We start from the raw sequence: 16,548 nt of genomic DNA, 5'->3' as shown, positions 1-16,548 counted from the left end.
ATATATTGCCTAAAATTGTTAAATTGATATAGAATGAATCCAAACATAATGATGCAAAATCATCTGAAAGTGACAGCACTTAGGCCATTAGAGCTTGTTATTATCAATATAACAAATAATAGCGGCAACAAGGGCTACAATGGAAGAAACTATCAACAGAGCACCCAACATCCATTTTCCTCTGCTTCCTTACTAAAAGAATCCCTGATGTTTTGGAGGACAGGTGGCTACCAGAAATAAAGATTACATTTCCTAACCTCCCTTGTTGCCAAGGAGGCTGAGGGAGCAAGTTTTATTTTTTTGGTTTTTTTTTTAATCGAAGTTATTATTTGGATGTATTTCCCTTTTTCGCAGTTATCTCAAGGAGTTTGGCAAATGAGATTAAAAAAAGATGAATGTCAGCTTTTCAGCATCTCCTTTAAAGATAGTTGGCATGTGCCATGTGTCTCCCTCCTCATCTCCCCCTCCATTTTTGTGCCCAAAGTGCAAATGCAAATGGTTAGCACTCTAGGAGCTAATCACGTAGCTAAAGAAATAATAACAAGGGGCACCTGGGTGGCTCAGTGGGTTAAGCCTCTGCCTTCAGCTCAGATCATGATCCCAGGGTCCTTGGATCGAGCCCCACATCAGGCTCTCTGCTCGGCAGGGAGCCTGCATCCCCTTCTCTCTCTGCCTGCCTCTCTGCCTACTTGTGATCTCTGTTAAATAAATAAAATCTTAAAAAAAAAAAAAGATAATAACAAATTGACATTCAGAAGGAACCTGGATCCTCTGAAGATCCTAGAGCCACCAGATTAACTCTGGACTACTTACTGCTACTCTATTTTTTTATGAAGGAAAAAGGTAAAACTTCTAACTTAAGCTGTTAGAGTTGTAGTATTTACTGCTAACTATGGGAATCACAAATCTGATAGACCTGTGACTGACTTAGTGCTTATAAGCACTTTACATATGTCATGTGTCATTTGGTCCTTATGACTATCTGGTAATTATTACTGTTTTCATATTATAAAGAAACTAAAACACATGTAAATAAAGAAGCTAAAACACACATAAATAGTTTATCCAAGGTCACACAACTAGGAACTGACATGGGATTCAAACCTCTGTCAGTCTGTCTCTAAAGCTTATCCTCTTAACATAACGCAAAGCAGCACATATGTCAATGGGAAGTCCAGGCATGATGTTTGGAGAAGGGAGACCAGTCACCAGACTTCAATTTTCCTGCCGTTTATGAGTGAAAGGACTTAGTCCTTGCTGACACCATTCAATTTTCCTGCCGTTTACACCTTTAAATATTCAATTCATTTAAATCTTTCTCTAAATATCCCTGTACTTACTCTATATTCAATAAATAAACTTCCGACCTCAAAATAGCTACAAGTACAGCTACAACCTGATTATAAGGATTTTGAGTATTTTTACCATATAAAATAATAAATTGGCCTTCAAGTATCTACTTGATTTCTGTGTGAGTTTTAATTACCGGAGGTTTCTTGATTTCTATGTGAGTTTTAAATACTGGAGGTCTCTCAAGGCTTGATTACCCCTGGACACTAATAAAAACAAGTCTCTGTGTGTTCAAAATGGTAATGGGATCCAATCAGCTTCTCCACTAGTCAAAAACAATGTCATTTCCAATTTTATTCATGTATACTTGTTAATTCTTATTTTTAGTAGCAGAGAAATGATGGAAATGGGTAGATACTGATGCAAAAAAAGATTAACAGCTAATAAAGGAAGGTGAAAAGCAAACAAACTGAAAAATAAGACTCTAGTCATTATCCCCCTCACAAAAAAGACTCTTCTATTAGAGTAAAGAGGAAAAGGAAAGGTAGGCTACTAGGAAACCCAAATCGTATTATTAGCAATATCTGAAACTTTGTTAACCAGAAGAAATCCTATATATTTTCATATTTCATAATTGTTGCAATGTCTTGAAGCAACATGTTTGTCTTTTTTTTGAAATCACATTTATTACTAGACTTGCTGCTCTCTTTAGTGTGTTATAAAAACACATTACTATGTTACAAATTTATTATAATATTTTAGTAACTGCATTTTAGCATAACTAGTTTCTTTTCCAATCTTATGTATTTTATTGCATGCATTCGAAATATTCTAACAAGGGGCTTTATGCAGGACAAAAGTTGTTAGAAACTTCTGATCTAAACTATGTACTTAAAGAAAACATAGAGGATGTTCTTTCTGAACTATAATCCTATTTCAACTAGTAGTTATACTCAAAGTTTACCACAGACAACTTTTAAGATACTCACCTTCAAAAATAAAGAAGTAAGTATTACTATAATTTCTTTCTTGTGAGTAATAAAAAGCTGGTTGGGTTTGTTAAAAAAAAAAAAAAGCACATAAACCTTGTATATATGCATTTAGAAATTACATAGACAGAAGAGTGGTTAACTCATACGTACTTAATTTTGAGTTTGATTTCATCATGTGGAGTAACAAGGGGTGATTTTATATTCTAAGGTAAGAGCTAGTAGCTGAAAGTCAACACAACTAAAAACTTACAATAAAAAAATTGTTAAATATGGTTATTTATGTAGTAATTTTATTGTTAGTGCTAATATTATTACTTAGGTTTTTAAAGAAGTTTTAAATAAAAGATTAGTTTTAAACAAGCTATAAACTCAGAAAAATATCTGTGTGGTTCATTAAATTATAAAAGAACAAAGAATACATTAAATAATCCATGGAAAACTTTTTGCAGTTAACTATTTTTTTAAATATTAACTTTCAACACTTCGCTCACCTGCCCACCGGCCACAATGGCTCCAAAGAGGTGCAATAAGCAACACTTAAGACTTTCCTTGAGATGTTCACTTTCCTGAAAACACTCTGTGAATATGATACACAAAGTAACAAATAAGATTTCTCTTTCACAGTATGATTTATCTCTAAGGAATGTCTGACACTGAAACATTAAAAACTATTAAAAGGATAAAATTTTTTAAAAAAAGGCAAGGCTGATATGCATTTTCTCATAATAAAGGAAAAGAGAAACCATCTACCAGGTAGTAGTTTAGATTAGTTATATCATTTAATTCTCATAATACTCCATGTGAGGATGTTTTGCCCTTATTTATAAATGAGCAAATGAAAGGTCTTACAGTTACAGAGCTGCTAAGCGGCAAGGCTAGAAGCGAACTGAAATCTGACATTAAATTAGATGTTTTTTTGCCACTACTACTTCCTCTTATTAGTATAATTGACAATAATTATTCAATTATAAAATTGGAATAATTGGATGAAAAGATTTCCTGGGTTTACTCCAAGGCAAACATTCCAAAGTTTTGGTACCAAAAATAACCTTTCTTTTAAGAGTATAAAGTATTTTATTGTTTTCAAAAGGTTATACATGCACATGACAAAGAATAATTAAAACAGCACAAAATTGTGACAAAAAGTAAGTCTCCCCCAAACCTATTCCTCAATATACCATGCTCCCCACACCTTAAAAAAAAAAAGGTATACCTATACCATTGCCTCATGTTTTTTGTTTTTAACACTAATACATACTGGGTATCTTTACATACATATCTTCCTTGTTCATTTTTATGACCAATACAATGATGTACCTTAATTTACTTAACCAGTTCTCTACTAATAAACTTTTATGATTTTCCTCTTCATTTTGATAGTCTAATAACCCAGTAATGAAGTTACTTTTTTTGCATTTATCATAGACAAGGTGTAACAACAGAATTATTTCCAACTTTACACATAATAAACATTACCAAAAACAAACAGCTTTGTGGCAAATAACTGACAGATATCTACACTTAAAAAATTAAAAGATTCCAGCTATGCTGGAATAACTGTCACTATACATGGCTTCCTCCTAGAAATAACTAGAAAATTAGACAATATAGGTAGAAATTTTCCTTCTCTCAAGAGAAACAAAGTAAGCTCAATGATTATCTCAGCTTCCTGTTGTAGACTTGTTCTGAAACTGCACAGAAAAGGGGAACCCTAAAGGAAGATGGCTATTTGTTGAGTTAGGAGGCAGATGAAATGTTTGAGAAGGCCTAGGCAAGCAGTACAGGAGTGGAAGCTATAAAGAGAAAGCACTCCAGAAATATTAGTAGGCTCACTTTGAGTCAAAGTATCAATCCTTATATGATACTATGAAATCCCATGAGGCAGGAAAAAACCTAGCAAGGAGTTTTAAACTGAGTAACTGTGAGATTTTTACACAGAGCTGTAAGAAGACAGAGTTCCAATCAGCCACAGGAGACACACAGAAAATATGTACAGGATATAAAAAGATATACCATTAATCATAAGAATGCTGGAGTGGCTATATTAGTATCTGACAAAGCAGGCAAGAAATATTATCAACGTAAGGCAAGGAATATAACTATGGGTAAAAAGGGAAATGTCATTATTAAAGATAGGAAATGAAAATGAAACTCACCTATTAAAAAATCTACAATAGTTTATTTTAAAGACTTCACATTTCCAAGTGCCTGTGACAACTTCTTTGGGATAAACTATCAAAATATGTGCACAATCTATATTCTGCAAACTATAAAATATTGATTGAAGAAATAAGTAACAAATAATGAGATTATCAGATTCATGCACTGGAAGTCTCCATATTCTCAAGACGTCAATTCTCCTAAAACAGTTCCTAGATGCAATACAATCCCAAACAAATTTATCAGCAGACGTCTTTGTAAAAAACATTAAAAAACTGGTTTCTAAAATGCATATAAAAATGTAAAGGATCCAGAAAAGCCAAAAAATTTTGGAAGAAAAACAAAGTTAGAGGACTTAATGATTTCAAGATTTAGCATAAAGTCACAACAATCAATATAGTGTGGTAATATCATAAGGACAGCTAGGTGGAACAAAAAAAGAGAATCCAGAAATCAGCCTATTTTGATTATCTAGCTGAAGCCAATATTACTACTGGTGGTCAAACAGAGTGGGCACTGCAATCATCTTCACCAGGCACTCAAACAAAGGACTATTTCTCTTTTTTAAAAATCATACCTTTAATATGCGTATATTCATTTCCAATTGACAAAAGCAAAAAAAAAAGGGGGGCTATCTCTGTTTTGTTTTAAATTCTTAGGAAAAAAAGAAAAAGAACTAAAGCAAATATGGCAAAATGTTACGGCAAGATCTGACAAATGAGACCAGGAAACACAAGGTATTCCTTGTATATATTCTGCAATATTTTCCATATTCTTGAACTATGGCATAACCATTTTTTAAGAAAGAAAATTAAATCCACATAGATCACACCTATAATAGCCATATCTCTTCTAAGTTTTTTTTAGTTTGACTATTTAATTTTTAATTTTTTTAATTTAATTTTTTCAGTGCTCCAATATTCACTGTTTATATATTCACCCAATGCTCCATGCAATACGTGCCCTCCTTAATATCCACCACAAGCCTCACCTTCTCCCCCCCAGCCCCCCCCCCCAAAACCCTCCCTTGCAAAACCCTCAGCAGTTTGTTTCGCAGAGTCCACAGTCTCTCGTAAGGGCCTATTCAGCCACAGCGGCCCCACCCCGTTGAACAGTCATTTTGTTGTTTATGCAGTAAAACTTAAACTGACCCTGCCCCCTCCCCCCAACTTACTTAAAACCAAGTCTGGGAAACCAGTCCCAGGTAACTAACAAAGCCCAAATACAAGGGTGGGTCAGGTCTGGTGGAGATAACAGCCGGAATGCAGGGATGAGTGGGTCAGATGGAGACATCCAATCAGTAAAGCACACATACTGTCTCCCTAGCTACCAAAGAGTGTGGGCCCTGCCTTTTGGGTGCCAAATCTGACCAAAGTGATAGGCTAGTTCAAATAGCTACTATAGGGTAAATTGTAATTCAGTTGGTCACTTATGTGTGACCTAGCAGGACTGTGCAGCTTTCTCTGTGTTACAATCTCATTGTTGGTCACCTGTGTATGGCCAGGCCCGGTTGGCCTTTGCCCTTAAAAGCTAGTCTGTAAAGAAGAGAGAGGTTGCCCTCAGTCTGTTTAACTGTCGGTTTGATTCTTGATGCTTGGCCCGAAATAAAGCTTTGCTTGACCTTCCCTTTGTATCAGTCTCGCTCCTTTGACCATGGACCCATTACTGGGGGACCCAACACTCTCATGCTTCGTCTCCCCCTCCAATTTCCCCCAATTCACTTTTCCTTTCCTTCTCCTAATGTCCTCCATGTTACTCCTAAGATTTTTTTTTTAACTCATGTAAGTATTTAAGTGAAAACACATAAAAAACACATAACCTATAGCTCATCCTTTAAAACCAAAACACCCAAGTGAAAATTCAGTAAATAATTTTTACTTTAAAAAGGTTTAATAAATAAATAAAAAGGTTTAAAAATTAATAAGCAATAAATTTATATAAATATATACACATATGGGTATGGGTGGGTGTGTGTGTGTGTATGGCTAGAGAAAGAAAGAGAAACACATCAGGAATTCAACAACTATGTTCTTCTTTCTGGAGATGTGACATCATGTCTTCTGGTCAGTTAATGTTCTTTCAAACACTGTACTGAATCAAAGCAAATAGATGACCAGTAAAGCTGTTTGCTGTATCCTACTCATGCTGATCTGGTTACACCCATGAAAACCATCTTGGTAGATTTTGACAGGAGGAAGGAATTCCTTACCTCAACAGAAAACCTAATGAACCTATTTATACAGCAAGGGTTTTAGCAAACCTACACAAACACTTAACATGCTATAAGAAAAGGATACCTTTTAACTTACCTCCAGCAGAAGTATACATTTACTGGTGCTCACTAACATAGAAACACCAAGGCAGAAAGCATTTTTGCTTTCATAGTACTAATTACTAAAATGCACACAGCATATATTAATTTGATCTTCAAGTGGGTGATCATGGAAGTTCCAAGATTACATCTACTAGGTTAGCCTGAGTATTCATCTATAAAAATATTTTTTCACTGGGTGTTGTGCAAAAACAATGAATACTGTTACGCTAAAAAAATAAATAAAATGGGAAAAAAAAATATTTTTTCAAAATGCTTACAATGAGTTCAAGAAACAGTGGAACTACATCAGGACCAGCAGAAGATAGTGATACAAGGATTGCAAATATAAGACTAGAAACTGATGTCCACATGTAGCTTTTGGGTAAAGGACCACCTCCCTCACCTGATTCCTTTAGCCAAGACTAACTGTTTCAGGAGAAGCTTCAGAAATTTCAGGATGATCAGCTGGCTTAATGCCCTGGATAAATACTCCCAGTCAAAAACCCCAATGATTCGCCTCCCTCCCCAATGTCCATAGCCCGCTCCCCCTCTCCCAATCCCACCTCCCCCCAGCAACCCCCAGTTTGTTTTGTGAGATTAAGAGTCATAGGCGAACCATAAGAGACTATGGACTCTGAAAAACAACCTGAGGGTTTTGAAGGGTCAGGGGTGGGAGGTTGGGGGAACAGGTGGTGGGTGATGGGGAGGGCACGTTTTGCATGGAGCACTGGGTGTTGTGCAAAAAGAATGAATACTGTTACGCTGAAAAAAAAAATAAATAAATTTCCTACATGGGTTAGGAAAAAAAAAAAAAAAAAAACCAATGAGGCTGCAGGATTGAACCTTTGATGCATATAAAAACCCGAGTGTACAAAATGCCTGTTGGGACATGCAAAGCCTGTTGGGCCAAAGAAGGTTGATGATGGTAAGTTTTTCAAACACCGACACACCAACATGTATGCTGGGGAAGAGGCCCCCAGGTGGAATGCTGGCCTTTGAGCTTGACTCAAAAGTCCCTGAGAAAGGTGTCTACTATAGGGAGGAGTAACGGGGTCACTGAATACAAGAAGGTGTTATGGGAGAAACAGGTCCCAGAAAGGTCAGGTAATTTTCTTTTCAATCCAACAATACTTAACATTAATGAACAGTTGCAAAACAGTCATTCTTTCCAAGATGTATTCTTCTGTCCCGTTAGCTTTAGCCTCCCCCAGTCTAATGGGCTGGCACACCCACAAGGATCACACTGCCTAGAGGTGCACCCTAGGGCCTCAGATCTGTCTGGGAAGCTGATAAAGATGAGTTGCATAACAAAGTCACCACTAAATTGCTCCTTAAACCCAGTCCCCAGCCTTCTTTTTCTGCTCTATAGCCCAGAAACATTTCTTTAAAAGCCAGAAAAGCTGTAAAAATGAACAGCATGTCCAATATGTCACCAGCTACTTCATCTTTGCAGTGCTGGAAAGACGCTGTGCGAGTCACCATGTTCAATCCAGGAATCTGCTCTAGCAGATGTTCTTCAACATACTTTTCTACCGAAGACATATACTCATTACAAACAGGTGGGAGTGCCTGTCCATAAAAATTTCCTTTAATAACTGGAATTCTTCATCCATGATAAAAAAAAAATCCAACCACAGCACCAAATTCTGTACCGGAGGTGGAAAAGGACAGTGCAAAGCTCTCTTCCTCTAGGGTGTCCATCACCATCACCCCTACGCCATCCACCTGTGGGGTGAGTGGGCCTGTTAGCCCCCTATCCCAAAAGTGGCCTGGGCCCAGGCTGCACTCAGCTCTACCGAGCCCCAACTGGCAAAAGGGAGGCCTCATCCATGAGTCCACCACCAGCTCACAGCCCAGCTGGGTAGTGCCTGTGCAGGAGGCCCTGGACTCAGGCTCCCCCGGCAGTGGCCATGCACAAGCGGGCCTTACATTTATTTCAGTAAAAATTCAGAAGGTCTATACTACAGTCATTACAATATTAAGCTCCTCTTAAAATAAAAGCTCTTTCAGAACAATAAATTAGAGGAAGAACAATAATCATAGCAAAGTATGAATCAAGTACTCCAGGGATAGGTTCTTATAATCTTCAGTTTACAAATACACAAAGATGAATCAAGTAGAATCAGAATAAGAATATAAAGAATAATCAGAGTAACATCAAAATCAAAGAGAAATTAGGATCCATACTTACGATAAAAGAAAGGGACAAACTCCACTGTGAGAGAAGCTGGTTTATATTTCTGTCTGCTCTTTTCCACAGTACTAAGGATTCGTCTGTCATTAAAAAGAAGTTAATACCAAATTATAACCATGGTGAGTAGAGATGGCATAATTACAGAAACAACTATAAAATAAATTTAATATATTACTTTATATGTACATACTGAACAATACATCTCTGGGATTGAGGTAATTTTAAAAATGAAGTCTGGCCTACAATTTAAATGCTCACCAATGAAAGATTTCTTCTTTTGACTTAAGCAAAAAAATTCTAAATGCTTAATGGTGAAACAAGCAGCCAGGTTAAGTCACCAAACAACTAAAAACAGAAAAAGGAGCTAGGCATTTAAAATTTCCAATCTGTAAAATTAGTTTTTCAGCAATACTGCTAATTTAACACCTTAATAAGTCTGTAACTTATTATCACAGGGCAAATAAAATTGATCAGAAATCACACCACTCTGCCACTTTCTGAAACTTTATCTGAATACACAGAATCTATTCCACTGCCTTCTTCCATTTTAAATTAATGTAAATCTAGTATGGGCTGGGATTATTTTTTTAAAAGGATTTTTATTTGACAGAGAGAAAGCAGAGCAAGCCTGAGTGGGTCTGGAGAGGAGGGAAGGGCTGAGGGAGAGGGAGAAGCAAGCTCCCTGCTGAGCAGGGACCAGATGCAAGGCTTGATCCCAGGACCCTGAAATCATGACCTCAGCCAAAGGCAGATGTTTAACTGACTGAGCCACCCAGGTGCCCGGGAATTATTTTGGTTTTTAATGACAATTCCAGTAGTTTTGATGGCTGAAATATTTCTGTAGACTTTGGTAAGGCCAACACAAGTTATCATGTGCTTTTACCAAGATCATTCCAATTCAACACAAAATGAGTCTCTTAAATGAGCATGGTAGTGTACGGATTGGGGAATAAAAGCTATTGTTAAAATGATACATCTGACTAGCGGACTGCAGAAAATTAAACAAAAAACAAAGAACTCAGACACTTTTTTCATACCCTGAAAAAAACTCTTAATGTTGTTAGGTAAACCCAACAAAAAAGGAAAATATTTGAAAAACAGTCACAAAGAACTTCTATATGTCTAAATATGATCTACTGATAAAGCAACAGATTAAGAGGACTTCTTTTTAACAACCATAATTGAGATATTAAAATTATTTTCTTTACTTAAAGCTAGAAAGAAAAGTCAATTGGTGACAGAATAAGTCAAATAAGATAGACACAGCTGGTCAATAATGACAGAATAAAGAGTTCTAAAATCCAGATCTAATACTCAGATTCACTAGAAATTGTATTAGACAGCATTTGCTACAATGCTTTCCAAATCTGTGCCTATTCCCTTTTTTTTAAAGATTTTATTTATTTGACACAGAGAGAATATGTGCACACAAACATGGAGAGCTGCAGGCAGAGGGAAAAGCAGGTTCCCCACTGAGCAGGGAGCCTGATGTGGTAACTCAATCCCAGGACTCTGGGATCATGACCAAAGCCGAAGGCATACACTTAACCCAACTGAGCCACCCAAGTGCCCCCAAATCTGTGTCTATTTCCATTGTGGAGAAGGCAGAAGAATTATCATATTTTGTATTTATTTTAAATTTAAACATAATATCCTAGAATCTTATTGGATCTTTCTATTTAATTAAGACCAGTACTAAGATTTTTCTTAGGTCTTTAAGATAATACAAATATTATTGGAGTTTCAAATTAAAAATTTAGTCATGCCTTTAAAATAATTAATGTGGCAGAAAAATTAATTTTAAAAAGACGATTTAGCTTTCAGTTAGAGGTCTTTCCATGAGATTACTTACATTGTTTATGCCTGGCATATTTATTATAAGTTATAGTATGAACTAACAGATTGGATATATCCTATCCAAATATCCTGTGCTACAAACAATATACATTCTTACTTTAGTAATATAATGAAAATGTACTCCTGCAATTTGTGAATAATGACTTATTCTAAAGGCCCTGTATTAGACGTAACATATGAACCTAAAAAATTTCCATTATGGGGCACCTGGGTGGCTCAGTCACTTAAGCATCTGCCTTTGGCCCAGGTCATGATCCCGGGGTTCTGGGATCAAGCCCCAAGTGGGGCTTCCTGCTGAACAGAGAGCCTGCTTCTTCCTTTCCCTCTGCCTCTCCCCTTGCTTGTGGTCTCTCTAATAAACAAAATCTTTTTAAAAAATGATTTTAAAAAAATTCCTGGGTTAAAAAAATGATTTAAAAAAAAATTCCTGGGTTCCGGGGTGGCTCAGTTGGTTAAGCATCTGCCTTTGGCACAGGTCATGATCTTAGGGTCCTAAGATTGAGTCCCACATCAGGCTCCCTGGGTCAGCCAAGGGTCTGCTCCCTCTCCCTCCTTGTGTTCTCTCTTTCTCTCTAATAGATAAATAAAATCTTAAAAAAGTGAAATAAAAAAATTTTTTTTTAATTACCATTATTGTTGTAGTGTAATTTAATATACTAACATGAATAAAAGGGGTAAAAACTATTATACGTAACACAAACATTGAATCATAAGTAGTTTGTACTACACATTTGCAATAGGGTAAGACGGAACAGCTAAAAATGAATTTAGTCTCATTTTTAAACCACAGAGTACTTTCTTGTTACGTTATTATCTGATATTTGGGCCAAGCATGTAGCACCTAGCAGAGGCTAACACATACCGACTTCTGAGGGCTGTAAAACATGTTTGCATCTTAGTTTTCTAAGTTCGTGTTCCTTGGTCAATTACTTTGTACTTCTTTTTTATGTTGCCATCATGCCTCAGACATAACTATTTCTCTTAAGGTTTTAATCTGGAAATAAATTCAAGCTCTTGCAAAAGTTGCAAGAATAAAAATTGTATAAAGAACTTCAAAGAACCCACATTCATTGTTAAAATTTTACCCCAAATCCTTTATCATTTGTTCACTCTCTCCCTATTATACTAAGGACACATATTTATATATACATGCATTCACACAAATAGCATTTTTCAGAACATTTAAAGGGAAATGATGTATATTTTGGTATATTACTTCTAAATACTTTAGTGAATACCTGATATGGTCTTACACAATAACAGTATAATTCTAAATTTTAATACATTTAACATTAATATAAAACATTTATCTACCATTTGTTAACTGATGCATTAGTACCCTTTGCAGCATTTTCTCCTTCTCTCAGTACAGCTTCCTGTCCAGATATTTCATCTGGCTGTCATATCTCTTTGCCCTCTCTCAATCTGAAACATTTCTACAGCTTTTGTGACATTTTTGAAGAATGCTGTCCCACACTCCTTCCTTTTATTCATTAAAATATTCTTTATTTTGGGTTTGCTTGATGTTTCTATATAATTAGATTCAGATTATGCATTCCTGGTGGAATACTATAAAAGCAATGATACGTCCCTCTGAGAGCATCACAGTTGGAGGCACAGATGTCCATCTGCTCGTCACTGATGCTAATTTTGAGCATCCAGTCAATGTACTATTCAGTACTATACAAAATAACTACTAATTTTTCCTTTGCAATGAATAAATAATCTGTGGGGAAACATTTTAAAACCATGCAAAAATCATGCTCTTTACCAAAACTTTCCCTAGATTTACCATCCTGATCTACATCTTTCCTATAATTTGTGTAAAATGCAGATTTTCTTCCAACAATCCCTATACATTTACTAATTGGCACTTAGCCTTCTACTATAAGCAAGGGTCCCCTCTTTTCCCTTTATCTACCTACCTACCTACCTACCTACCTATCTATCCATCCATCCATCCATCCACCCACCTACCTAGCTATCATCTATCACTGGTATGGACTCATTAATTCCTTTTCCCCACCAATGGTTTATAATTCTTTTTTTTTTTTTTTAAAGTAAACTCTACACCTAGTGTGGAGCACAAATTCATGACTCCAAGATCAGGAGTTATATGCTCTACTGATTGAGCCAGCCAGGTGGCCCTGTTTATAGTTCTTTATGGCAATTAATTATTTTCATATATACATTGTCCTAGATTTGGCCAGAAGGAACCCCAGGGCATAACTTAGTCTAATTAAATTGTTTTTCTCTTTGGGCAGGTAGTAAGTCCTACTGTACTTACACTGCCCAAAATAGAAACTCGATAAATATATTTTTAAATAAATTCTTGAATGATAAGGCCTTTTCAGGAAAGAATTCTTTCCCTACACATATTTTAGTTCCACTTGAGAAAATCTTTCTAAATATGTAAGATGCTACAAACAATCAAAATTGAGCTAATAGATTAATCAAATCTATTCCTTAAATTACATTTGGAGAGATGAAAAAAATCCATATATTTCATCAAATAAGAAATATATATTTTTTTAAAGATTTATTTGAGAGAGAGCAACAGCACTCTAGCAGGGGGGAGGGACAGAGGGAGAAAGAGAGAATCCTCAAGCAGACCCCACCATACACTGAGCACAGAGTACGGGGATCGATCCCAGGACCCTACTACGATCACGACCTGAGGCGAACCAAGAGTTGGGACACTTAACCAACTAAGCCACCTACGCGTCCCAAGAAATATACTTTTAAATGGCTCTGTATTTAGTATAATGCTAATTTACATTCGTTCTAATCTGTTTTAGTTGTTTTAGTAAGCAACAAACAAATAATACATAAGAAAATACATATATTTCATGTTTCCACTTAACTTCAGAATTAGATCAATATATAAGGTATAATAAGTTATTGCTATAGCTCCCTTGTATAGATCTCCCATGAGCTATAGATTTTTCCTAATTCCATGATTTATTTGTAGTATGTTTCATTTCCCTATCAAAGTCAAAGAAACCCAAGTCTGAACCTTTGCTATACTGTTTACCTCTGAAGCAGTTCCTACTATTAAGAGCAAAATTTGTTATGCCCTGTAGAGAAATGGGGACAGCTTCCAGCATAATTCCTGGTATGTATATTGGACATAGTCATGAAATGCCACCACTCATCCGTTACTTTGTTCCTCTTCCTGTTACTTTATATATGCAGAATTCTCTTTCTATACCATAGCATTTAAATATCTTCTTGGTTTTTGTTCTCAAAAGTTGTTTTTTGCTTTCATTTACCAATTTTATTTGTTTTAATTTGTTGTCAGACCCACTTTTTTTTTTCCATTTTATTTATTTTTTCAGCATAACAGTATTCATTCTTTTTGCACAACACCCAGTGCTCCATGCAAAACGTGCCCTCCCCATTACCCACCACCTGTTCCCCCAACCTCCCACCCTTGACCCTTCAAAACCCTCAGGTTGCCCCAACCTCCCACCCCTGACCCTTCAAAACCCTCAGGTTGTTTTTCAGAGTCCATAGTCTCTTATGGTTCGCCTCCCCTCCCCAATGTCCATAGCCCGCTCCCCCTCTCCCAATCCCACCTCCCCCCAGGAACCCCCAGTTTGTTTTGTGAGATTAAGAGTCATTTATGGTTTGTCTCCCTCCCAATCCCATCTTGTTTCATTTATTCTTCTCCTATCCCCCTACCCCCCCATGTTGCTTCTCCATGTCCTCATATCAGGGAGATCATATGATAGTTGTCTTTCTCCGATTGACTTATTTCACTAAGCCTGATACGCTCTAGTTCCATCCACGTCGTCGCAAATGTGGAGAAAGGGGAACCCTCCTCCACTGTTGGTGGGAATGCAAGCTGGTGCAACCACTCTGGAAAACAACATGGAGGTTCCTCAAAATGTTGAAAATAGAACTACCCTATGACCCAGCAATTGCACTACTGGGTATTTACCCTAAAGATACAAACATAGTGATCCGAAGGGGCACGTGTACCCGAATGTTTATAGCAGCAATGTCTACAATAGCCAGACTATGGAAAGAACCTAGATGTCCATCAACAGATGAATGGATAAAGAAGATGTGGTATATATACACAATGGAATACTATGCAGCCATCAAAAGAAATGAAATCTTGCCATTTGCGACGACGTGGAGACCCACTTTTTTATATCTGCTCTCATTCCCCCAATTTTAAATTCATTTTGTTCTTATTCAGATTCCTTTAAAAGCTTCTCCTCTGTCATTTTCAGACTGATCTCATGTTCCTCTTTCTGCATATGTCTTACTGTCTATAAAGAAAACCTATCTGTCATTATTTCAAAATTTAAAACATTATCTTAGATTTGCCATTACTGACAGATCTAACGTAGAGGATGGGAAAGTAGCAAGAATGAAAGGAAGAGATATAATTTCCTTAAGAAATCTCTAGCATCAATGTCAAAATAAAAGAACACTGGCTTCCACCAAGCGAGCCACGGAGGAGAAGCAGCTAAGGCTCCCCACTACCCATGGCCAATGGGCCTCAACAAGGGCCACAAGATGACAATGAATGTGAACAAGCTAAGGCATACCAAGTTCGTGTGGGACATGATCCAAGAAGTGTGTGGCTTCACCCCATATGAGCAGTGTGACAGGGAGTGCTCAAGGTCTCTAAAGGCAAGGGTGCCCTCAAGTTCATCAAGAAAATTGTGGAAACACACATCCGTGTCAATAGGAAAGAGAAGTTAAGCAATGTGCTGGCAGCAAGGAGCAGCCAAGAAGGAACCCCTCCCCTCTGTATATTATAAGCCTTTCTGGAAAAAAAAAAAAATAGAACACTGATTTTTTGAGAACCATAGTGATGAGTGAGTAGAAAGGCTACAAATGGAACTCTGTTATGTGCGTCTTTCAATCTTCGAAGAGTCATGAGCAGTGCTCAAGCAGAGGCAAAAGGCAGTGACGGTGCCGTCTGCCAATTATTCCCATGTCTACCCCTTCTCGTCAAAGTAGAACTAACTTCTTGGTTTCACTGTAGTAGATGGGGATGTGGAACTAATTCTGACCAATAAGTTCTGAATGAAAATAAGATGTGTCATGACCAGCCGAGAGCATTAAATTGCTAATGTGAGACATTTCAGAGCTTTCTTTTTTCTCAAGTGGTAACGAGCAAAGCCTTGGATGCTTGCTCCTCTCTCGGCTTAGGATCTTGAGGGACTATGATGACTGAGGGCTTCCTGCCAAAGCCAGAAGACCGCAAGAACAAGAAATAGACCTTTGTTATTCTAACCCTTTGTTTGTTATTGCAACATCATCTGTCTTATCCTGACAGATAAAACATCTTTGTCAAGGAAAATTCAAAGCACTTTCTCTCTAGGAAAAGAGACATATTAAAGTTCAACAGAAAAGGAAGTATTCAACACTAAGTAAACTGTAATAGAACTGTTTACTTGATACAAATTTGAGAGTCATGAATTTCCAACAATATAAGTGCACTGTAAACAAAAGCTAGGTATGGCTTAGGTTGGTATTTTGATATAATAAGTACAAACTCTTTTTATCTATTCTTTAAAGCAGGACTCCTGTTAGTACCTGGTTCAAACTGCAATATTTCTTTGAACACAATATTGCTCCTCTGGTGGGAAAGGGGAGAAAAGGAAGCATTCAGAAGTCATTACTTACTTCCCATTAATGAACAGTCAAGAAAATTATTAGGACAATGTGATGGTTAATTTAATGTGTCAGCTTGGGAGGGTGTTTTTGGGTGAGATTAA

The 16,548-nt window shown here is 36.7% G+C and overlaps 1 protein-coding gene and 1 pseudogene across 2 annotated transcripts in view; both read right to left on the bottom strand.

The window, feature by feature from the left end:
• Window positions 1–16,548, bottom strand: part of NBEAL1 (neurobeachin like 1) — a 181,512-nt gene that overhangs the window by 118,107 nt on the left and 46,857 nt on the right. For both annotated transcript variants that reach the window (XM_046018684.1, XM_046018685.1), the window contains exons 6-7: window positions 8,948–9,030; window positions 2,774–2,859 (exon numbers count right to left, since the gene is read on the bottom strand). In XM_046018684.1, coding sequence (XP_045874640.1) covers window positions 2,774–2,859; window positions 8,948–9,030 — 169 coding nt within the window. The remainder of the gene's footprint in view (window positions 1–2,773; window positions 2,860–8,947; window positions 9,031–16,548) is intronic.
• Window positions 8,017–8,457, bottom strand: LOC123950618 (annotated as a pseudogene).

The sequence above is a fragment of the Meles meles genome, chromosome 9, assembly GCF_922984935.1.
Source record: "Meles meles chromosome 9, mMelMel3.1 paternal haplotype, whole genome shotgun sequence".
NCBI classification, from domain to species: Eukaryota; Metazoa; Chordata; class Mammalia; order Carnivora; family Mustelidae; genus Meles; species Meles meles.
This window is presented reverse-complemented; position numbering and strand designations above follow the sequence as displayed.